The 25,107-nt window shown below is 47.3% G+C and overlaps 1 protein-coding gene across 1 annotated transcript in view; it reads right to left on the bottom strand.

Moving 5' to 3' along the window:
- Positions 1-25,107, bottom strand: part of GALNT11 (polypeptide N-acetylgalactosaminyltransferase 11) — a 305,478-nt gene that overhangs the window by 157,522 nt on the left and 122,849 nt on the right. The window contains exon 3 of the mRNA XM_086941470.1: positions 18,368-18,491. Within this exon, the coding sequence (XP_086797596.1) occupies positions 18,368-18,491 (124 nt within the window). The remainder of the gene's footprint in view (positions 1-18,367; positions 18,492-25,107) is intronic.

The raw sequence follows: 25,107 nt of genomic DNA, 5'->3' as shown, positions 1-25,107 counted from the left end.
GTTTCTATGAAAATAAGTAAGATGACTGGCAGGCCATCAGCCTGCTGGTATAACGATCACCATAAATCTTTAAATTGACCTGCCGGCAGGCGGAGAGGAAGTGGAGGAAGTTATACCACAATGAAGATAAATCTAGGTGGAAGGCTGCAATAGTGGAATATAGGAAGGGAATTGTTGCAGAAAAATCAGAATATTTTGCAAACATTATTTTAAACTCAAAAAATAATTCCAGAACAATTTTTAAAATAGTAAAGGATATTGCTGCCCCTGAATGTACACAATGTAAAATCTTGCCAACTCAAGCTCTGTGTGACAATTTGCGACCTTCTTTTTGGAGAAAATCAGTAAAATTATTGAAGGTGGATAACCTCTCCGGAAATTAAGGTCCTATTACGAAAACTAGTGGGCCTTGAGATCCAGACATGGAGAGCGGGGTGGAGCCAGGTCAATCGAACTTCCTGAACCATTTTGAGCCACCCACGGAGGAGAACTTTAATAGAATTGCCATGAGTGTGTCATCTGGTTTACCTTTAGACCCTTTTTCACTTAAAATGTGGAAGGAATTGGGCTCCGAGATTTTTCCCATTCTTCGACAGATCTGCAATAGCTCCCTGACTTCTGGATCAGTACCAGCATGTTGGAAACGGGCAGTGGTCACTCCACTTTTAAAAAAAGCGACACTCGGCCCTACCTGTGCTGGTAACTACAGACGGATCTCACTCTTACTGTATCCGGTTAAAATCATTGAACGACTAGTCAGCAAAACTCTGTCTCTGTTCCTGGAATCTAATTCTAAGCTAGAATATGTACAGTTTGGCTTTCGACCTGGCCATGGAACTGAGACTGCTTTGGTAACCGTGTTAGACGATCTTTGATTGAGGGCAGACAGGGGACAATCTGGCATTCTTATTTTGCTTGACCTGTATGCCACTTTCGACACGGTTAACCAGGACATTTTGCTGACCAGGCTGGATGAGATTGGGGTGTCAGGCACGGCTCTAGAATGGTTTTGCTCCTATTTATCTGGCAGGTGTCAGGCAGTGTCTCTCCCTCCGTATCAATCTGAGTTTTCCAATGTCCATCATGGCGTTCCTCACGGACCAGCGATCAGTTCCATCCTTTTTAACATCTATATGAGAACCTTGATCGATATTATAAAGGCAAATGGTGTTAAATTGGTAAACTATGCTGATGATACTCAGCTCTTTTTCTCCTTAGAGGGGAATCAGTCAATACCTCTTGCTACATTTCATACCTGCATGCAGGACACTGCCTGTTGGCTAAGAGCCAACTCTCTTCAATTTAACTCTGACAAGACCAAGGTCTTGCACTGTGCTGTGGGGAAAGTCCCCTCTCCTTTCCAGATAATTTCTGGCCTTCTTCAACTGCCTCTACTCTGATACCGGCTAATCAGTACGTAACCTGGGAGTCATGCTAGATGCCAACTTAAATCTGGAAGTACATGTAAATAAGCTGGTGAGGAGCAGTTTTTCCCTGATCAGAGCCTTGAGGAAGATCCTTCCGCTGTTGCCTAATAAGGCCAGAGCCTTGGTCGTTGGAAGTATCATCCTCAGCAGGCTAGACTATTGTAACGCCCTATTATTGGAGTTCCCAAAATTCCTAATTGAACGCCTTCAAAGAGTTCAAACTTTGGCGGCCAAATTGGTATTGATGAAACCTCGCCCCTCATCAGGTTCCTCGGCCCTTGCAGAGCTTCATTGGCTACCAATCATGCAGAGAATCCAGCTTAAATCTCTTTGCTTGGGGTTAAAAGCCCTTCATGGTTTCGGACCCAAACCTATACCAGAGACATTTACATGGTATATCCCGTCGAGGTGTCCTCATTCCTCCACTGCTTACTTGGTGAGAACTCCTAAAATTCAAAGAACCAAGTCAGGAGGTAGGGCGTTTAGCTCGGCTGCTGCACGGCTTTGGAACAAACTTCCTCTGGAAATCAATCTCACAACCTTCTGCAATTTAGGAAAAAGGTCAAAACATGGCTGTTCCCTAGAACCTAACATGATTGAGGACTCTCCATGTTTCCCCATACCTTTTATCAACTCTGACTGACGATTCACGTACTGTAGCATCAAGATACCTGTTGGGTGATAGCTGCGCTCTATAAATACTGCATACAAATACCAACTCCAGTTCTCGATTTTACATATCGAAAGGATATCACAGTAGGTCATCAGCTGTCTGCGGCGTGATGATGGGGAGGTCAGCGTCATCTCCTCGCAAGTACATGAAGTCTGAATGTCTTGATTTCTGATCGGCGGCAGAGTCCCTTTCCAACACCTTTCTGTGTTCTTGCATAATTTCTGCTACCGCCTGCAGGGCAGCCGGCCGTTCAATTTCGGTTTGTGAGGGTGACGGGCCTCCTCTGGGGCCCTCCCTCGATGTACGCCTGAAGCACCTTGTCCGCCGCCGACTCCTCACACTGCTGTTATCTAGAGGGTCTCTCTGATATGGGTTAGTCTACTGGAGGTGTTGTGTCTTTAACTGTGTGCCTTTCTTAGAGCGTGCAGTTTCCGCAGCACCAGGGACCTCTCTATCCTTGTTGCAGCTCCATTCTCAGCATTCTGCTTAGGAGCTGACCCCTGATGTCTGCACTCTTTCTCCGGTGCGCTCTACTCCTATGAGGAAAGGCCTCCTTCACGTTACGTCAATAGTTCGGGGCGATGCAGGGAGTCCAGGCCCTATTCTCTGCCCGGCCTCTACCGTGCCACTGTTCTCCCCCGTCGCCGCTTTTTTCGCCTTCAGCAGGCACAACTACTCAGGGGTGAGGAGGTGTAAGGGGAGGGTGCCTTGGGATGCGGCCCTCTTATCTGCCAAGCAGGGCTTCCTCTCAAGCCTCAGGATCCTCGCCTGCCTCCGGCAAGTCCCCCCTGGCATATGCCAGGTCTTCAACGAGGCATCGGCACCAGGTCTCCTCTCCTCCCAGAGGCATCCCAGTGACCCTGCTCAGGTTCTGCATTATATTGTTCCCTAGGGTGGCACTCCTCACTGCTCATCCACTCCTGGACCGATCTGTCTAGTCCCTTGACTTGCCACACAGTTCCCCCCCCCCCTGTATTCCACGTTGCCTGCTGCAGCACCTGCAGTCACTCTAGGGGGTATGCCCCCGGGGGTTCGTCTCCACATACCTCTTGGCAGGGGCTTCTTCGGAATTCCGGGCCTCTGCCGTCACTCCATCTGAGGCATCCACTCATCACTTTTCACAAGGCCCTCCAGGAAGCACAGTGCCGCGAATGCCAGGCCACAACGGAATTGCCGCCCTGGCCACCAGCAGGTACTCCTCTCTCCTCCAAGCACCGCAGCTTCTACTCGCTGGTCACACTCCACTGCTACCCAGGAGGGTCCCCCGGCACTCCACCGCCCCCAGTAGCGATCTGTCTGCGATTCGCCGCCACTCGCTGCAAGCGGGTTTCCCGGGGTGCCTGCAGCTATTCTCTATGGCTGCCTCGACTCGTTCCGTCAGTTGTGGGCTTCATCTAGCCCCTTGGGAAATTACCCCACATGCCGAGCTGATTGAGATGGCGCCGACATATTACCGATGTCACTAGATTCAGGAGAAATATTGGGCCTTGAACGGAGCAGATCTAAAACGCATCTGTTGTGGTCGATATCTTGGTCACGCCCCCGCACCATTAATTGCTACACTACATGTGAATTCAGCATTGCTGATGTGTGAAATATGAAGAGGCATTGTGGAGGCATTTTCGCCATAAGATGAGTGGGTTATTGAAACAAGTTCAATATAAAAAGAAAGGAGATGTAATAGACTAAGAACAAGTTAGTTACCTTCAGCAATGCTGTTTCTGGAAGATACCCTATCTACCACAGACACCTCACCCAATATACCCAGGTGTTTGGTTTTGAACGTTTTTAGATTCTAAAGAGATCATCCCACTGACAGAGTATCCACCAGGAAAAGCACTACCAAAGGTACGTAACTTGTTTCCATGATAGATACTTCTATCCACTGTTTGCTCTCCTTTAGAATAGATCCCAAAGCAGTAACTCCCATGGTAGTGGTCCTTTGGAATGGCTCAGATAGAAAAGTCCTGCAGGACCAAATGGGAAAAATGCCTGTCCTGCCTGACCTGGCTGTGAAGACAGCAGTGCTCTTTCAACGTGTGTACCAATACCCATGTCGCAAACCTGGCAGATGTCAACGACAGGTACTCTGTGTACCAGCGAAGTGGTAGCAGCTGTGTACCTGTGGAATAGGTACTCAATTCCTGCAGAAGCTGTCTCTTGACCAGTGTGCAGAGAACTATCAACAGTGACAGAGGCTGTTGCTGCATTGCTTTGCCTTTCTTTACCCCAGGAAAACCCACAAAGATCTGAACGTCAACCCAATGATCTTTGGTGAGATCAATCTAAAAGCTTAAAGCGCTTCTGGGATCATGATGATGGAATCTCACCTCTTTCGAGGGATGAGTCCGAGCAAAGAAGGAGGGAGAGTGATGGATTGCACAAAGTTCAGCACAGTCACTACCTTTGGATAAAAAGGCTGCCCTGGTTTAAAAACAATGCCGTGTCTAGGGAAAAAGGTGGTTTGAAGTGGTTGCATCTAGAGAGCTTGGAGTTCATTCATGCAGTGAACCAAAGTTACAGCGACAGGGAACACATTATTTAGGGTCAGGGGAGAGCAGACATCTGTGCATTGGTTCAAATGACAGGCACATGAGGAAACTAAGGACCAAAGTAAGATCCCCTTGTAGCATCACAATGGGATTTGGAAGAAACAAATGGGTCTACCCTTTTAGAAACCTCATCACAACATGCAATTTGAACAATAACGGTGGGTCCAGCAAACATAAAAAGGCCGAATGGGGCAACAGATAACCTTTAACAGTGCCCACAGCAAGTGCTTGCTAGGTCAGTGATAAAGCAAACAATAAGACATCCAATAGATTGGCCTGTAACGGGTCAGTATTGCAGGTGCCACACCAGGGTACAAAATTGTCCCAGCATCCTGCGTAGACAGACTTGCAGAAGTATACCTGGCATCCAGGATGTCATCCACAACCTTTGAGTAAGATCGAACGCAGTCAACTGCCCTCGCTGAATATATATGCATGGAGGTGCAGACTGCAGATTTGGGTGAAGGACCCTAATCTGCTACTGTGACAAGAGATCCTCCTGAAGTGGTAGCTTGATCGAAGGACAGATGCTCATGCCCAGATGATCTAGGTACCACACTCTCCTTGCCCAATCTGACTCACGAGGATGACTTGGGCCAGTCGTTCCTGATCCTCAGAACTTCGGGCAAGAGAGGCAGAGGTGGAAAGTCATACAAGAATGCAGTGCTCACGGGAGGAGCTACACAACAACCAAGATGGTTTTGCTGCTTGATGATCCTGCCAGATTTCCCAACCCCTGTGTGGATGAACTGTTGCTGAATCTAACGGTGCGGTCCCGAGAATTTATCGCCCAGATTGACGGAGTTGTGTCGTGTTTAAGATCTCGGCTTCTGAGCCGGGGCCTCGAGTACTTGCCCAGCCGGGTTGCAGTTGAATAACATTGGCCGTGGGACTCAGACAGGGTCCGGTCTCTTGCATTGGAGGTTATCCTGGCCTGTTTTTGGTGGCGAGCTTCTGGTTTGTTTTATACTGAAGGAGTGGTGATAGGCTTTGTCTGTGTCTGTGGGGGGGTGGGGGGTGGGGGGGGGTAGGTCGCCACCTCCCGGGTCTGCTGGGCCGGGGCCCTCGCTCGCGGTGGCGTACTGCTGACCGATAATGCACCCTCCGTTGCCGTCCGCTCCGCTCTTGCCTCTTCTCCCGAAGAGACCCGGCTCTCTGAGGAACCTGCCCATGCTTGGAACCGAGCGAGTGGAGGCGGATAGGACGAACTGTGAGCCGTTTCTGAAATCCGTAAGGGCCGCCATCGGGGCACTTCAATTGCATCTGGAGACCCTTGTCCATAAAATGATTGCTGGTGACATCGAAACTGGGCGACCGAGTCTGGGGTCTGTTCTATTGCATGACTTTCAACGAACTGATTCTCCCACGATGCACGTAGTGAAGGAGGATGGAGACCCCGTGCACGATAACGTTTTGACGCCATTGACCTGTTTGCAGAATACTTGCGGAATTGTTTCTCTGGGGGTATTGCTGCATTCACCATTGCAGCTGATTTTTGTGGAGCTACCTGGTTCTTCACCCCTTGAGACTACGACTAGCAAAAACCGAAAGTCACTACCGTCCCTTCCCGCCCTTTTGATTCTTTTACATCTACGGACGAAAGGATATCTGGACTGCATGTCGGTGAGGGAGGTCTTACCCGTGGCGGATGCTTGCAGAGACTCAATGTGTTCGACTGGTATCATATTAATCTTAATTGAACTTCCTACGAACTTTGACTCTCCTGTGGCGGTGATGGTGTTACCGGACAGAGTCCGCATGAAAGATCGGAGGGGTCAAGGATGAGACTGTTGGTTGGGGTCTGATTTTGGGGCTTTAAAGGACAAGGGATTCGCTAACGTAATGCTTGCGGGTGGTTGGGCGATGTTCAACGTCTCCCCTGTCTGGCTCTGTCTATAATATTTTTGAGTACTCTGTGGTCTTAGGACAGGGGTTGTTCGTTTCAGGCGGGGGGGAAAGGTGACCGGGAGTTTGTATGACATTCTCCTCCTCCATTCTTCTTTTACTTTTTGTAGTTTAGTTAGTCGGGGCGACAGGCACGCTGCTAGTTGGGGTTAGGCGAAAGCCACATGCAGGGGTGCAGAGTGGGGGGATGGGTCTATAGTTTTGTAAGTTAGTTTAGTTTTTATGGTTTCTTTATCTCATGCTTTCCTTTCGCTTTCCTTTCATAACGTTGGGGTATTATCCTGATTTCGTATGTATTCCGGTATCTGGTAACCGTACTTCTTTTTCTATCCTGGCGTCAATTGGTGGGCGGGGTCTTTGTGCGGGCGACTGCGTTGGGTTATAGATTGCTTTGTCGTACATCCTGTTTTGTGCTTGCTAGCGCAGGCACCTCAGTCGTTCCCTTTAAATTGATCTGCGACTATCCTATTTTTGTACCTGCTCACTTTATCATAGTGTTTGAATGAATGGTACCAGATATGTCGGTTTCTTTTTCCTTGCTTTTTAGGTTGGGGGGGGGGGGGGGGGGGGGGGTTAAACATAAAATGAAACCTTCGTCTTATCCTGTAACGTGTTGTGAGCTCAATACAATGTTTATCCTGATTCGCTGCCGGACCTCAGGGCTGTCGGCTGAAGAGCTGTGTCATTTGATAATATAGTGGGTCTTATTCTTGTGTTGCGGCCGGCCCCTGCGGTTGTTGGCCCGTGCTTGTAATTTTATTGAACTGTACAATAAAAGTTTAAAAAAAAGTTTTAAAAAAAATTCTAAAAAGAATGCAGTGTTCCACTCTATCGGGAACACATCTCCTAGAGAGACTTCTAGGAAACCTCAGCACGCAAAAGTTTTCATACTTCGCGTTCTTGGCGGTGGCAAACGGATTTAGCCAGGCTTCTCCCCATTGTTTGAAGATGTCCTGTGCCATCCAGTGGTGTACTCACAATTCATGATCTGCCTGGCACCACCAGCTGAGTTTGTCCGATCTGATGTTCGAAGATTCCTCCAGCTGGTTCATAACCAGTGAAATGCCCTAATGCTCTAGCCAGCTCCAGTAAGGAATGGCCTCCTAGCACAGGACTCAGGACCCCACGCAATCTTACCTGTACCACATAGCAGTGGTGTTGTCTGTGATGAATTGAACCAGCTTCCTGCTGTGAACCCCCAAGTCAGACTCCATTATTAAAGATTAAGTTAGTGTGTCTGCCTTGAGTTCACAGCCAGCATGCCATTATCTTTTGCAGAACATGTGACAGCATCAATTTAATCTAAATACTGATATGATATCACATCAGGTGACACAAATCTGGTATCAACACCTGGATATCTACATCTCAGTAGATATGGAACGAAAACATGTAGTTGGAGTTCGATAATTTTCATCCTGCTGGTTCATCCTGGTTGCATCTCAAATTTTGGGAAATCAAACGATTTTGCGATGCAAGCCAAAAGTCAATGGTTGAAGAATCCCAGCAATTGATCACCGATGAGGAACCGGAATTGATTTCCTGTTATGTAAAGCATATAATCGATTATTTAGAATTAGCATGATGTATCTAGGTTACTTACCGCAAAGTACGCAAACAATAGCATGCACCCGAATTGCAGTAACTTAGGGTTCTAACATACACTGCTTTGCACGTTTTACACTTGCTTGACTTGACCGACGCCATTTTGTGGCCTTGCTCGAAGCCCTACATTAGCAGACCTTATTCAATTATTACACCGAAGTCGTTCCCCTGAGAAATAGCCCAACTGTTGCAATACTTCTGTCTCAGCTCGTTAGGCCTGTCAAGGTTATAGGTAGCAGGAGGAGGCCCGATCGGCACATTCCGGGAGGGGTGCGGGCAGACTCTCTCTGAGTTAGCAGAAGGGAGTCACCCATACGACCTTGCTAATCTAGGATGAGCTAAACCAAGAGCGCTTTGTCTCCCATATATGGTCTTTCCCTCTGCACTAAACTGTACCAACTTGTATTTTTCCATCTAGGGTAACGGTTTTGAGAATGTAACTGTATATATGTGATGTTCTGATAATGTGCCAGCAGTCTTCTTGGTGGACCTCGTGGGGTTAGGTCGCAAGGAGCTCCTCTGGCAGAGTTTGTTTTTATAATAAACGATTGGATCTTCTTCACTGCCAACCGACTGATTATTGGTAATGGGATAGGTTGTGAATATAACTCTAATTGGGAGGTGGTAAATATTTTTCGGTACTTCACCGAGGAGGAGACTCCTTTGCACTAGGTTATCAGGTGCGGTCCCGCCAGACTGCCAGAACATGTACTCTTATGCCTAGCGATGATTCAGTAAGGAGAGAAACTGAGACCAGATGTTAGTATGCTTTCCTTCTGAGGGCATATTTTCTTCCCTGGCTGAAGTCTGACACTGATCCCTGTAACCAGGTATGCAGTGCAAAGGGCCACTCGAAGTTAGCCATTAAATGGTCTCAGAGTAGCACACAGAAGTAGCATTAGGGGGGGGAAGGATGCTAGGGGAATTCTAAAACATGTTGGAACTACTAACTTATTCTTGCTGCTAGAAAAAAGCACAAGTCATGTTTTAATTACATCCTATGACTATTGGTAACCTACAAAAAACAAACACCATCCTTGCAGGAATGCTAAGTGGGTTGAGTGGGGCTGCCGTTCAACTGGACTTCATTCCTCAGTGATGGCGCACTGAAATAAGTCCTTACAAAAATGGATTAGAAACCCAACCCTTGCAGACTTGTGGTCTAGAACCAAGGACTTGTAACACTCCGTTTGATGGACAGTAGGAAGGCTGTCCATGCCTGATGAATGGCCCACAACTCCAACAGCTTGGTGTGGAGACAAGTCCCCACCTCAGCCCAATGTCCTCCAACTCCACCTCTTAAAGATGCCCTCCCCATCTCAGTAGCAGGAGCCTGTCACCACTATGAGCTCTGGGTGGGTCAGGAAGCGGGCTCTGCCACCGGTCCAGTTGCTGCTGAGTCATCACTGCATGTCTTTTGCAGTCTACTCCGAAACCTGGATGAAATCCAACGGGTACCCCTGATGCTCGGCCCACTGAGAATTCAGGTTACACTGCAGAGCCTGCATATACCACCTGGCATAGTCCAGGAGCAGTGTACAGGATGCCAAGAGGCCACTCTCACCCAGACCTAGGATCGAGACTGGAACATCTGGGTCAGAGTCTCAATGTCCTAGACTCGTTGTGGGTGCGGGAATGCTCGACATTGCTTTGTTCCCGGAATGGCACCAATGAAAGGGAGCCTACGGCACATTGATAGTCACCTCAAGGGATCTCAGGAGGTTCGCAGTCATCTGGAGGAGGTCTACAGCGGACTGTGGGGAGCCTACCTTCAAAATTCAGTCATAAGAAAAAACAAAATGCCTGACCTCAAAAAGCTGAATTTGATACAGAGCACAATCCATTGTGAGATGCTCCTCTTCTGTTCGGCCCATCCTTTCTTTACTCCGTCACACCCCGCAAAGAGTTGGTCATCCACCTGGAACTCTCACGTACGATCAAGGTAGAACAACAATGCTCTTTTTGGGTCTAGACAGTGAAGTTGCTCCTCTTCTTTGGATGGATGTAGTGGAGCATAAAAAAGTAGGCAGAGTGATGTATTGGCCTACGTGAAATGGAGTGACCACTTTCGATAGAAAGGAAGCTCCTGCACGAAGCACCAGTGTGTCAGGGTAGATGTTCAGATAAAGGGGCTTGGATGTCAAAGCCTGAAGCGCATTGACCCTCCACGTAGATGTTATAGTAATGAGAAAGGCAGTCTTGATTATGAGGAGCCTGAGTGGACAAATGTGCAGAGGTTCAAAGGGATAGCACATAAGTAAAGTGAGGATGAGATTAAGGTCCTGTTGGGGCATAATAAAGGGAGAAGGAGGAAACAAATGTTGTAAACCTTACAGAAACCTATTTACAATAGGGGATTTGAAGAGAGATGGCTGGTCGGGAACCGCAGAAAAGTTGCAACGGTGGAGAGATAGCACTCCAGAGTGCCCAGAGTAGAGCCCTGCCTGGCAAGGAAAATGAGAAGCAGAACCTGAGAAAGAGAAGCAGAAAGGGGATTGATTTGTCTTCCTTTTGTACACCATGCCACAAATTTTCCCCAACAGCAAGCTTAAACTGTCATGGTGGAGGGACGACTAGCTGCCAAGATAACGTTACAGACTTCTGGATGGAGGTCGAAAGCTGTGAACTGTCGCCGCTCAATCTACACGCAAGAAGGTGAAGCATGGAGCGGGTCGGGTGGCTGTAACAGAAAATTCTCCCAAAGGGGCAGCCTGATCGGAGGACTGATGAGCATGCACAACAGCTCAGGATAGCAGACTCTCTGTGCCCAGTCCAGAGTCACAAGGATGACTTTGGCCTGGTCGTATTGAACTTCTTGAGAACTCTGGGGCGGAGTGGTATGGGCGGAAAGGCAGACAGGAGGGCCTGAGCTCCACTCAAGATGAAAAGTGTTGCAGTGTGGGGGCCAATTTTGAATCTCCAGCGCGCAGAACTACTGCCATTCCGTGTTCTTGTCGGTGGCTAACAGAGCTAACCAAGGCCCTTCCCGCTGCTGAAACAGACCTTACACCACCCCCGAGTGGAGTCGCCATTCGTGATCCGCTACACATCTGTGTCTGAGTTTGACCTCTCTGGCATTCAGAGATTCTGCCAGAGGTTGAACCACCAGGGATATGCCCTGCTGTTCCAGCTATGTCCAGAGACGCAGGGCCGGACAAAGGGTCCACAATCCCACCCTACTCGGTTTGATTCAGTACCACATGGCACTGGATTTGTCCATGAACACTTGCACTAGCCTTCTCTTAAGGGAGGGTAGAAAGGCTTCCAATGCCAATCTGCTTGCTCAGAGCTCCAACAGGTAAATGTGAAGTCCGGATTTCGCAGAGATGAGTCCTTTAATCACCTCTCCCAGATGGCCGCCCCATCCCAAGAGTGACGCATATGTCACTACTGTCAGATCTGGTTGGGGAAGGGAGAGGGTTCTGCAGCTGACCCAATCGCAGTTCGGAGCCCACCTCTGCAAGTCCTTTGCAGTTCCCTTAGAGGTCTGGAACCATGTCGAAGAGATTCCCCTGATGCTGCTCCCACTGGAACTTTCTTGCCCAAATTGTCCCACCGCTAGGAATCCTGAAACGGTGGTGCAGTTGGGAATGCTCTGCATTTCACTCCTGAGGCTTGAGCCGGGAGGCTACCTTTTTAAAAAACTTTGTTTGAATTTTAACTATTGCTGAATTCTTACCTGTGTGTCCTTTCCCCCCTCCCCTGGCACTTAGGCTGATTGCGCATGAATCGACAGAGGCAAGAACGCTTTTGTAGTCACTGCCACTAAACTGTGTTGAAGCGACAGACAAGGCAAGGGTGTTTGCATTTATCGATTTTACCCGCATCCTTCGATAACGGGCAGACTACTTGCCTTTCCCTTGTGGGTGTGGCCGAATTACGGGCCGTCATCTGCGGGGACAGACTGGGATAGGGTAGCGGCCATCTTTGTGAGGGCTCGCAGTGCACGTCGCTCGTACGACGGCATAAAAACAGGGAAAGCACGTGAGCAATTCTACTGCTCTGCATTTCACTCCTGAGGCTTGAGCCGGGAGGCTACTTTTAAAAAAAACTTTGTTTGAATTTTAACTATTGCTGAATTCTTCCCCGTGTGTCCTTTCCCCCCTCCCCTGGCACTTGGGCTGATTGCGCGCGAATCGACATAGAGGCAAGAACGCTTTTGTAGGCACTGCCACTAAACTTTGTTGAAGCGAGAGACAAGGCAAGGGTGTTTGCATTTATCGATTTTACCCGCATCCCTCGATAACGGGCAGACTACTTGCCTTCCCCTTGTGGGTGTGGCCGAATTACGGGCCGTCATCTGCGGGGACTGACTGGGATAGGGTAGCGGCCATCTTGGTGAGGGCTCGCAGTGCACGTCGCTCGGACGACGGCATAAAAACATACGTCAATGGCTCCGCGCAGCGGACGCGCATTGCGGGCGCGCCGATCGCGCGCCGGAGTCAAGCCAGAGTCCAGCCCGTCTGCGCCCGTCCGCGAACGACCGGGGCGCGGGGCTGGACTCCATGGACCCATCCCCCCTACAATTCCGGCAGCCTTAAGAAGCGCTAGCCTTTACATTCATTACTCGAAATCAGACCTCTTGATGCTTGGTAAGATTCCGTTTCAATCCTGCTTCCACACAATAGACCCAGAATTCATACCCTCGTTTTGTAATATATGTAACCAGCCAATTCCTACGCTAACCAAAAATCCAGGAAAGACCACTAATCTGAATATGATATTACTAAACTGTAGGTCCATGACAAAACATAAAATAGAAATCCACAACCTATTGCTAAATAGAGATCTGGACCCAATGTTTCTCACGGAAACATGGCTAGAAGAAGCATCTTCCCCAGATATCCTAGAAGCCATACCCTCCAACTACAGTCTTCTGAGAATTGACAGACAAAAGCAACGTGGGGGAGGGCTAGCAATCATCTGTAAGGCAGAACTAGAATGCACTCTAACTAAATCAACAATAATCAATAGTGAGTGTGGTATGTTCACAATAAAATTAGACCCTACAACTACGATCACTGGTCTACTTATTTACAGACCCCCTGGAACTGCGGTACCTTTTTGCACCCAACTTATTGAAACAGCCACTTAGCTTGCCATCAGACATAAAAATGTTATCATCTTAGGAGACCTCAATCTTCATCTAGAAGATATAAATTCCAGTGAAGCACAACTTCTAGCGAGCGCACTCAAATCTGTAGACATGAAACTTCTTTCTACAACTCCCACCCATCAACAGGGACATCTGCTAGACCCTATTTTTGCAAATTGGGATGGCATTAAAACCTCTCCCCCAATTCCATTAATTTGGTCTGACCACAGTAAGGTGCCGTTTGAGATAACTAGAAAACTCACTAAAAACATACTCACTAAGCATCCGCCTTACAAACGCCGGAATTTTAAAAAATTCACCCCTGAACTCTTTAAAAGCATGCTAGCCGAACAGCCCCCTTTAACAGGGAACTCCCTGCAAGAGGTATGGGATAACTATGAACTTTGGTTAGTAAAAGCTTTAGATAAAATTGCTCCCTGGACCACCAAACCTCCAGCCAGACAATCTAAAACCGCCCCTTGGTTTTCAGAGAAACTCAAAACTGCAAAAGCCTTATACAAATCTATAGAGCGTAAATGGAGGAAAAATTATACTCCGGAACTTAAAGAAAGCTACAGAACCGAATTGAAAAAATACCAGAAATTGGTAAGAACAGAAAAAAGTCATTACTACAAAAGCAGAATTGAGGAAGCCAAAAACCCTACGAAAGAGTTGTTTTGTATCTATAGAGAAATCACTATTCCCACATGTCTGGATACTAAAGATACTTACTCCGCAGAGATATGTGATCAGATAGCTGATTTCTTTGTAGAAAAAGTAGAAAACATTCATGCCACTTTTACTAGCAGTACTAACATAGCTAATAGTAATGTAGATAATCAAAACTCCCTAATGCACAAATCCCTATTCACCAGGTTCACAACCCCGAATGAACAGGACCTAATGAAAATCATTAATGGAAAACACTCTGGCTCCCCCTTCGATGCCTGCCCTCCGGAACAATGTAAGTAATAGATCACATCAGTAACATGATAACCTTATCGTTCCAGGAATGCCACATCCCGAAAAGCTGGAAATCTGCTCAAGTAATACCTTTAAAAAAAGAAACCGAACATTCCAATTTCCCAATTTCAAAATTTAAGACCAATCTCACTTCTCCCGTTCTGTGCCAAAATTATAGAAAAGGTGACAAATAAACAACTAATGGAGTTTCTGGCGAAAGAAGTCCTCCTCCATCCCTCCCAGTCAGGATTTAGATCAGGCTACTCAACTGAATCGGCAGTCCTATACTCGACTGAATGTATTCGGAAGATGGTGGATGAGGGAGAGACGGCAGCGTTGGTCCTATTGGACCTCAGTGCAGCGTTTGACACCGTGCTGCACTCAACGCTGCTGTCTCGTCTCTCGGACATGGGAGTAAAGGGCTCAGCTCTTGCCTGGTTTCAATCCTTCCTGACTGACAGAACATTCTAACTACATTGCCCACCCTTCAGATCATCGCCTCGCAGTGTGAGCCATGGGGTTCCACAGGGCTCCAGTTTGAGCCCTACATTATTCAACATCTATATGGAGCCCCTGGCACACATTGCAGAGGAGTTTGGGGTGGGCATTGTCAGCTACGCTGACGACACCCAGTTGGTGTTTAAACTGACTCCAGAGAGTAGAGAACTTGCCACCAATTTCTCGAACTGCATGTCAGCGATAGCTACCTGGATGAACAACAACTGTCTCCGTCTGAATGGAGACAAGACAGAGGTTCTGGTAGTGGGAAGAGATGTCTCTGCATGGTCTTATGCATGGTGGCCCAGTGAATTGGGTGAGCTGCCTACTCCCGTGGAGACGGTGAGAAATCTAGGCGTCATGCTGGATTCTGACCTCTCTGGTAAAACATATGTAAATAAAGTGACAGGCAAATGCTTTGGCATATTAAAAGTTCTTCGTAAGGTACTTGACCTTCTTCCCACCGAAGCCAGGAAAACCATAGTCCATGCTTTAATAACACCTCATCTGGACTATGGTAATGCCCTCCTGTTAGGCCTTAGCCAGAAGGGTCGGCACCAACTACAATGTGTTCAGAACACAGCTGCCCGTTTGGTGCTTGGTCTACCGAGAAAAACTTCTACCAAAGCCGCTTTATCCAAACTCCACTGGCTCCCAATTAAAGAAAGAATTAAATTTAAAACTCTCTGTTATGCCCACCGTATCGCCCAGAATAGAGGCCCCGACTACCTGAAAAGTCTTATCACCATTCACCGCCCGACGAGAGATCTAAGATCGTCAGGTATGATGCTATTCAAAATTCCCCGTATCACAAGAGCCAAAATGGGAGGAAAATCCTTCCGATACTTGGCCATAAAACACTGGAACGCACTTCCGCTCCATTTGCGGATGGAGCCTTCCGAAAAGAGATTCAGTGCAAAATTAAAAACTCACCTGTTTCCTAGAAAGTAAGTCTCCAGCTGAGCTCCACGACATTTCTCCTCTGGATCTATTATGTATTAGCAGTTAGCGCGGGGATACACAGTTTTGTGCAGCCAGGCGCTTAATAAATGTTTTATTATTATTTATTATTATTAATGCACCAGATTTACGTGTTAAGTGAGATTTGGACCATCAAGCTCACCAGAGTAGGGTGTTCCATGAGAAATTTGGAGTCCCCAGAGCAGGGTGGCGGGCAATTGATCTGTTCACAGGAGCAAGACATCAGTAAGTGCTCCTTTTTAATGAGATAAGCGTTTCTATAGGGCACACTCCTGGTTGAAGCACTCCCATCAAGACATAAGTCTTGACTGTCACTGAGGACAAGCTAGGTCCAGGATCTCAGCTGCCCTCCACACCACCATGGCGAATATAGCTCCCTCCTCCATAGCCATGGTAGGGGGAAAAAGCATGCCAGCATCTGGAGAAGTATCCAGTCCACTGGCTTCACCCATATCCTCTCACCAGTCCAAGGAGTCATAAGGCTGGTATTCCTCAGCGTCCAGTGACCCCTCCCCTTCCTCCCCAGGTCCTAGCCCTTAGGAATAGGGCACAGGATCTGTGTCGGAGTTGGGGATGGTGCCGACGAGGGGCAACAGGAGCATTGGCCTCAGGACTGGCACCGAGGAAGGTCGACATGTCATGACCAGTGCCGATCCAGGTTCATTTGTAGATCCCTGGGGCCCGACTGGCGCCAAGCTGCCGGCTTGGATCTAGAAGGGGCCTCTCCTGAACCTCTGGGACTCGAAGTAACGGGACGCCCACATATGAGGTGCTTAGCATCATAAAACTCTTAACTCAGAGAGGGTCGCTAGGCTCCTGGAAACTCGAGGAGGTGCAGAGCAGGCACTGGCTCAACCTCAGAGCAAGGCCTCAAGTGCCGATCCCTCGTCTTCTCGGCCTACGGACAAGATGATGCAGAGGCACGCTTCAAAGACTTCTTCTTATGTTGCGGAACTTACCTCAATGACCTAGCGACTTAGAGAGCGACAAGTTTCTTGAACTCCATGACCGCGCCTGAGGCCTTCCTCTCAACTAGGCTCTAGATCATCGCGGCGTCTCTTGTCGACCCACCAGGAGCTTGACGGATCGCTCCCTCAAGGCCTTCGGGTGCATGGCATGTCAGGGCAATTGGAGCAGGCCTTTGACTCGTGTTTGCCCTCGAGGCACCAGAGGCACACAAGATGCAGGTTTGTCACTGCCATCGAACAGTGACATGCACTGCAGGGCTTGAAGCCAGCCTCTTGGTTGACATTTCCTACCACAACAGGAGGAAAAAACCTCAAAACAATTTGACATAACATTGAAAAAGGGAAGTCGGATCTGTGCTGACTGGCGCAGAAAAAGAAGAACTAACGTCAGCACACTGAGGTGATGCGTATATAGGTTCCATGCACGTCACTTCCAAGTTGGACAACGGCATGCGGAGCAGAACGACGACACCTACCGGCAAGTAGGAGTACTGCTCAAGAAAAATTTCTGGATCCAGTCTGATGCCTGGGTATAACTCGAAGGTAGGGAATCTGCGGCTAAAAGTCTCTATCAGATAGATTAGTCACACAAAGCATTAAGTTACAAAAATTACACACATGGTTACTTGAAAGTATTTTGCTAAATAACATCAACTGTATTGTTATCTTTGCCAAAGAAATTTACTCTAAATATTGAGAAAGTTTAAATGAATCTTTGGCATGGGCTAACTGAGCCACACATGATTTCAGGGCACTTTTGTGAGAGATACCTCACTTATTATGGAAAACTGAACAATAACACAGGTTAACTCCTGAAGAAGGAACTGAAGCATTATGAAGTTGAGTAAGTATGTAGTTGATACAAATAATGTGGTACTGAATTAATACACACGTTTAATTAAATTGCTATCGCACATATTGAAAGAGAAAAAATTATTATGGTAATGTGGAAAGTTATGAATCACATGATATGTTAATTAAAGGGATACTTACAAGAATACATCTTTTATTAGCTATGTTACATAAAATAAATTACTGAAAACTAACAAGAATAAAGCACAGAATAGTAAACTTTCAAATACAGGTTTTAGATGTCATTCGTAGACCTTCTTAGGAGAGATCTCAAATAAATGAGAAGCATAGCACTAAATCACAGGGAGGAAACTTTGCACCCAAGAATATTGGTTTGCCCTACTTGCTCCTACACACGTATCATAATTTACTCATTAAAAGCAGGTGAAAAACATGATGCATGCAATGCCTGAACGATGCATGCAATACCTGAAGAACTGAAATTGGACTCTGCATATAGATAACAATACATTTTAACCTACTCGTGCTAGATGCCACTATACCATATAAAAAGGGTAGGAGATTTTTAAAGTCAATTTTAATATGCAAGCTTAAAAGTGAAAATGCTATTTGAATGTAATAAATGTCTTGTCTAATTAATTTTTAAATTCTTTTGGACTATAAAACAGTTCCTGCGCTTTATGTGGCAAAAAGCAGATTCAAATATTAGAAGATACCCTTCATGCAAGCTGTCAAGGGTTTGGACATTTGCATCACAAAACAACAACCATGTTGAGGGACCGAAGATGGGAATGAATTTGAGAGAACATCCTACTATGACAGTAAATAACAAACAAAACAACCAATGCAAGATAAACTAACTTCCACAGATGAAATGAAGGACATACTTTGGGTCCCTGGTGTCTGGCACATCTCTATGATAGCCCAACCGGTTACTGATCAGCATATTGAAGGCATGCTTCTGATAGCCTAAATCTCTCACCTCCTGGTCGTGTTCATTAAAAATCATACCTAGAAAAGAGAAATGTGTTAAAGTGAGACATTTTCAATGAGAGTTGCATGTTGAAAGGATGCAAAAACAACCAACAGGCAGTAGTTATCCTATCCACAGACAGACTGGTTTTCCATCCAATTTAAGTTTCTATGCCAAGTTTACAAGGTCATTCACCACTAGTGGACTAGATTATTAGAAAACAAGCCTTCTGTGATGGTACACACAACCCTTACAGCTTAAACCCGATGTTCATATAGATCCCACGAGCCACGAATACTCTGTTTTTTTCACTTGACAACCATTGCGCAGAACAATTTCCTCCTCCACCCATGACTGAACCCTTCACTCTTGACCTTCAGGAGAGTACTCAAGAACAATCTTTTCTTTATCTCATCATTTCCTCCTAAGAACCTTTATTGCCCACTCCACCTGACCTACCAAGAATATAAAGATGAATGTGTTGCCATAATTACGGATATTCCCTTGTGCCAGAGAAGGAGGCAGTAAGGACCCCGCCCAGCAGACCCGGCAGCAAGAAGGCCCCATGGTTCACCGACGAACTCAAGAGCTCCAAGAAGAACTGCCGAGCCCTCGAGAAAGCCTGGAGAAGGGAACCAACACCGGACAACATGACCACCCTCAAGCTTGCCACCCGGAAGCACCACCAACTGATCCGCGCCACCAAGAAAACTGCATTCAAGTACCGGCTGGACAACAACGCACACAACTGCAAGGAACTCTTCAACATCGTGAAAGAGCTCTCCAACCCCAACGCCGGCAACAACAACATCACCCCATCGCAAGACCTCTGCAACTCCCTCGCCTCCTACTTCCACAGCAAGATCGCGGACATACACAACAGCTTCAGCACTCAACCGACGAACGCCACGACCCAACCACCGCCCCCCACCACCACCCTCCGCGCCTGGACTCCGATCAGCACCGATGACACCATCCGCATGATGAACTCCATCCACTCCGGATCTCCAACCGACCCCTGCCCTCACCACGTCTTCAACAAGGCCGACGCTGTCATCGCACCCCACCTGCGGGACATCATCAACACCTCCTTCGACACCGCCACCTTCCCGGAGAGCTGGAAGCATGCCGAACTCAGCGCCCTACTCAAGAAACCTACAGCGGACCCCACCGAACTCAAGAATTACCGCCCCATCTCGCTTCTCCCGTTTCCAGCCAAAGTCATCGAGAAGACCGTCAACAAGCAGCTGGCCGCCTTCCTCGAGACGAACGGATCCCTCGACCCCTCACAGTCTGGCTTCCGAGCCAACCACAGCACCGAGACCGCCCTCATCGCGGCCACCGATGACATCCGAGCCCTGATGGACAACGGAGAAACAGCGGCCCTCATCCTCCTAGACCTCTCCGCGGCCTTAAACACTGTATGCCACCGCACCCTAGTGCAGCGCCTCAGCAACGTCGGAATCCAGGAGAGGGCACTGAAGTGGATCATCTCCTTCCTCGACGGAAGAACACAGAGTCCGACTACCACCGTACAAGTCAGAGGCCACTGAAGTCATCTGCGGCATCCCTCAAGGATCCTCGCTGAGCCCCACCCTCTTCAACGTCTACATGACCCCCCTCGCAGCCATCGCACGCCAGCACAACCTCAACATCATCTCCTACGCTGACGACACCCAGCTGATCCTCTCCCTGACCAACGACCCCGCCGCCGCCAGAGCCAACCTTCACGAAGGGATGAAACACGTAGCCGAGTGGATGACGACCAGCCGCCTGAAACTGAACTCAGACAAGACGGAGGTCCTCATCCTGGGCTCCTCGCCCTCCGCCTGGGACGACTCCTGGTGGCCCCCCGCCCTGGGCACCGCACCCAAACCGACAGACCACGCACGGAACCTGGGCGTCATCCTGGACTCCTCCCTCTCCATGACCAGACAAGTCAACGATGTCTCCTCGTCGTGCTTCAACATCCTGCGCATGTTACGGAAGATCTTCCGGTGGATCCCCACCGAGACCAGGAAGACAGTCACCCAGGCCCTCGTCACCAGCCGACTGGACTACAGCAACGCCCTCTACGCCGGAACCACCGCCAAGCTCCAGAAGAGACTCCAGCGGATCCAGAACACCTCAGCCAGACTCATCCTCGGCATCCCACGACACAGCCACATTTCCGGACATCTGAGAGACCTGCACTGGCTCCCCGTCAACAAAAGAATCACCTTCCGTCTCCTCACCCACGCACACAAAGCCCTACACGATCAAGGCCCGAGCTACCTCAACAACCGCGTCAACTTCTACGCTCCCAAACGCCATCTCCGATCAGCCAGTCACGCCCTCGCCGCCGTCCCCCGCATCCGAAGAACGACAACAGGAGGAAGGTCCTTCTCCTACCTGGCCGCCAAGACCTGGAACTCCCTCCCTCCCGATCTGCGCCTGACCCAAGACCACCTCTCCTTCAGGAAGAAGCTCAAGACCTGACTGTTCGAGGAGTAGCAGTACCCCCTCCCCCCCCCCCCCCCCCCCCCAAGCGCCTTGAGACCCTCCGGGTAAGTAGTGCGCTCTATAAATGTCTTGATTGATTGATTGAGTAAGCGAAGAGGCAGATTGGAGATATACATAGCCAAAGTCAGAGACCAGCATATCTCAGGGCAGACTTGTACGCAGTTCCACTCCCAGCAGACACATTCTATCATCATCATGATGGCTGCAGTTTAAAACCATGAGGCAAAACATAGATAGAAGAGTATGCAATCGCTTTTAAGCGCCCAGTATTAAGCATACAACCATTCTGTCAGCATCCTAACGTCACACAAAGCCATCCCCTTTCATGATCCACTCCTTCATCACACCCTTCATTGCCCATCACTATCTTGCCAGAAAGGGAGCCTTGCTGCAGCTGACCAGGCCTACGGCTGGCTGCTCAGCCCTGGTGCTGCCAAACGCAGAGAGGCCCAAAGGAACTGGAAATGTAATAAATGCCCGGGCATCTGAAGGGAACGAAGGGTACAGCGAAGAAGGCAAAGCAAGAGGCAGAACATTTCAGAGACAGAGTTCCTCCTCCTGTCCCGTGAGATGTGGCTATCAAAGAACACATGCAGCAGTTGCAGAAAATAATTGGTATGGGACAGTCTGCTATGTTTTTATCCATCTCACAGGCACAAAACATCAGAATAGTCAGCAGAGACTTCTGAAAATGACAGTCTTCTGCTTGTAAAATGGAAACCAGGTACACTTGGACAGAAACAGTAAGAGAGATAGGACATAATATACGCAGCAGTGGTCTCCAACCTTTCTGTAGTGAGAGCTACTCTGATCAGTAAAAATCACTGTGAGCTACCAAAGGCTGAGCAACTTGTGAATTGTTCCCAGAGTTCCCCCCCCCCCCCCCATGCCTAGTTTCATAGATGAAAGAACCTATACAGAGAAAGAGCTACTTATTTAGTTACAATGCACAAAATGAAACCAGAAAACCTGGCTTTTGTCCCGGCTTCTCTCTTCAACAAATTGTGTGATTCTGACCTCTGCAGTCACCAGCTGAGTAGACTACAATCATAAGAAACTATTGGGACCTGCAGTGCTGTGCAAAGCTACCAGCATACTGAAAACCATAAACTGCAAGTCAGTCTCTCATGACTTTTCATCCACCAAACTATGTTCCATAACACGGTAAACACACATTGGTGGTCATCACGCATGACATGGAAACCCTTCCCACATAAGATCACAAAACAAGGACAACACCATTCCAACCACACAACCTAAATGGCGTAGCTTGCTGACCATGTAGGCATGTGCTTTAGTGACCCCACAAAGTGGTAATAAGCTCTATATAAATGCTACAATATAATGATTTTATCACATCATGCCTTCTTTTTCTTTATTATCACATATTAAGGCACCATCAAAATGCTTGAGTTCAGGGTGTGCACTGTGCACTGTACAACAATCTCCAGACTATAAAGTTGCTCCATGTAGTAATACGCTATATCACATGTATGATACAGAACTTATCTTTTAGTACATTGATATAGCATTATCATGAGGGACGGTGGGAGTTCATGACTAAAAATGCCTCCCAATGCAGTGATGAAATCTGATGCTCTGATAAAGCGTTTCTGTGTTTTAGAGAAAAAAAAGTTGTGACTTTTTAAAAGATACATTTTGTGTAGGACTTTTGTGTCACTATTTGCAATATTTTCAAGTCTGTGCTCGTGCAAGGGGGTCATACACCTAAGCTTGGTTCGTCTCAGCTTTCCCTGCTCATTGGCCGCAGAAATATATAGAAGGGGTGAGGTACTTTTTAGGTTGAGCCTGGGCAGCGCATGCGCTCTGCGAGGCATTCTGAATTCAGGTAGGGACTTGAAGCTACGGCCACTATCCGCCCATATTTTTCATTTGCTTGTGTCATTGTCCACTGTAAACTGTAGCTGTTCATTGGTCAATAGGCTAAGAAGTCCCTCCTTAGTACCGCCTTGTCTCCCTTTGTAACCTCCCATGGTGAAACCCCTGTTATGTGTGTTGTTACGCAATAGGCTTTAATTACAGCCTTTGAGCACTATTTTCTCAAATAGCTTTGTCCAGCCTGCTTTTTAAAAAAAATTATAGCACTAACAAATTTGCAATGCAATAGGTTTCGCATTTGCGAGAGATGAAGCTATTGGCATTATAAATGACAATGCCTTTTGTTTATCTGTTTTAAGAACAACACATAAATAAAAGGCATTGTAATTTACAATACCAATAGCTCAAACTCTCGTAAATGTTAGACCTATTGCATTGTAAATGCTTGTTCCAAATGGGATCAATTTAAAGTGAGGTGTTAAGCCTTCTGTTCATTGTGCCATAAAATTAAAACTTCATTTTAAATATCTCCAATTAATTCATTAAAGTAAAGCAGTGTTTTATATGGATTTTTTTTTAAATAAAGTACCTCTTGCAAGTTGTCCCTTGGAACAAACCAGAACCAGGAAATTATTTTACATTTCTCTTATCATTTAATTAAAATTGAATGAAAAGAAATTAAAAATGGTGTTCCTCGCACCAGATTGTAGCCAGGAACAACTTGCAATGTACTTTATTTATTTAAAAATAAAAGCAGTTGTAGAGAAACCATGACTCCAAGGCTGCTGCTCCTGCCACAGACGTTGTGCAGGATCAAAGCGTGGTGCCAGGCAGCAGAAGGCAGGTGTTGCGGTTCCTTGTGGGCAGCCTAACACTGCTCATGCCGACCAACGTCACTTGCTTCGCCCCACCCCTCCCCAGCTAAGCTCAATAGTAAATGGGGGCAGCTGCTTTCTGTGACAACGGGCAAGTACGAATAAGAGGTCAACAAGGCCTAAAAATAAACATAATGACAGAGTACAAATGTGGTCATAGGGCCGCGATCCACTGGCAGGTTGTTGGAGAGCTACCGGTATCCCGTGATCGACCGGTTTGAGAACCCTGTGAGATTTAGAGAATCCCTGGGAAAGGCACAGAAAAACACATTGATAAGTCGGACATAATAAAAGGGAGAACGATAGCAGTTCAGATTTATTTTCGATTGTATTGTAACTTAATACTATCAGACACAAAGTGTTACATTTGTAGAGGATAATCTTCTTTCGAATCCCAAAAGTGATTTTTATTGACAGAATGTGTGGAATAGAAGAATTCCACCTTCATCTCATGTAGATTCTGATTTGTACTTTTTGTTAATGAATTCATAATTTACAAAATTGCAGGCATGGGACTATTTTAACTACCCCATAACGGGGATGACTTTCACATTTTTAGGCAAGGAATTATATGTCTCCCACAACCTAGCATCAGAACAATTTCATGGAAACCACAAAACCTGGGGATGGAGCAATAGTGTGGATACACTCCCTTTGTATAGAAGCTGCAAGTGCCTCAAGGGATTGGATGGATCGCTGCCAGTCACCCTGGAGGACAAAATGACAGTAAAGCTCTAAACTGAGGGATTTGCTTTGACAGCCAGAAAGAGGCAGAGAAGTTGGAGTTGTTGCTAACACTGAATGTTTGAGACCCATACGATCCCAACCACAAGTACTTCACCCACTTCAGCGATACTTAGAGAGTGCACTCTCAGTGTGCATCCCGCACAATATGTCTCTTATGAATAGCTAGTCTATTACCACTGCTGTGAAAAGGATCAGTAAAGTGGCTCTTCACCTCACCGGAAGGCCTGGCGCTGTCTGCTTTACATTGCAATCACCCACATTCCTCGACCCACAAGATGGTTAGGGATCCAGACCCGGTCATCACATCCCTTCTGGATTTTGGTGGGGCCTCATATCTCACTGGTATTGGCTCCTCAGGATGAGGCAACATTTCCCCAAGATGCCGAGGTGAAACTAGAAATCTTGATTTGACCTTTGCAGACATTACCGCCAGCTTGCATCCCAATCGTTAATCTCAAACAGTTTTTTAAAATGTAACTATTAACCTTGCCGCCTCAGCCGCCTTCTCGTTCGGACCCTCATTTCCGCGCATCACACCTCACAAAAGGATCCCACACTAGCAAGACCAAAAGCTTCGGAACAACGAGTGTACTCCTGTGAGGGAATCCATGGAGCACTCAGAGCAATAGATCACTTTGTAAATATCTGCACTGTTTGCTAGTGTATGTGCCTGACCTGTGTTGCACTGTTT

Source organism: Lissotriton vulgaris, chromosome 10, assembly GCF_964263255.1.
Source record: "Lissotriton vulgaris chromosome 10, aLisVul1.2, whole genome shotgun sequence".
NCBI lineage: Eukaryota > Metazoa > Chordata > Amphibia > Caudata > Salamandridae > Lissotriton > Lissotriton vulgaris.
The sequence above is the reverse complement of the archived record's forward strand: the minus strand, read 5'-3'. Positions and strand labels throughout refer to the sequence as shown.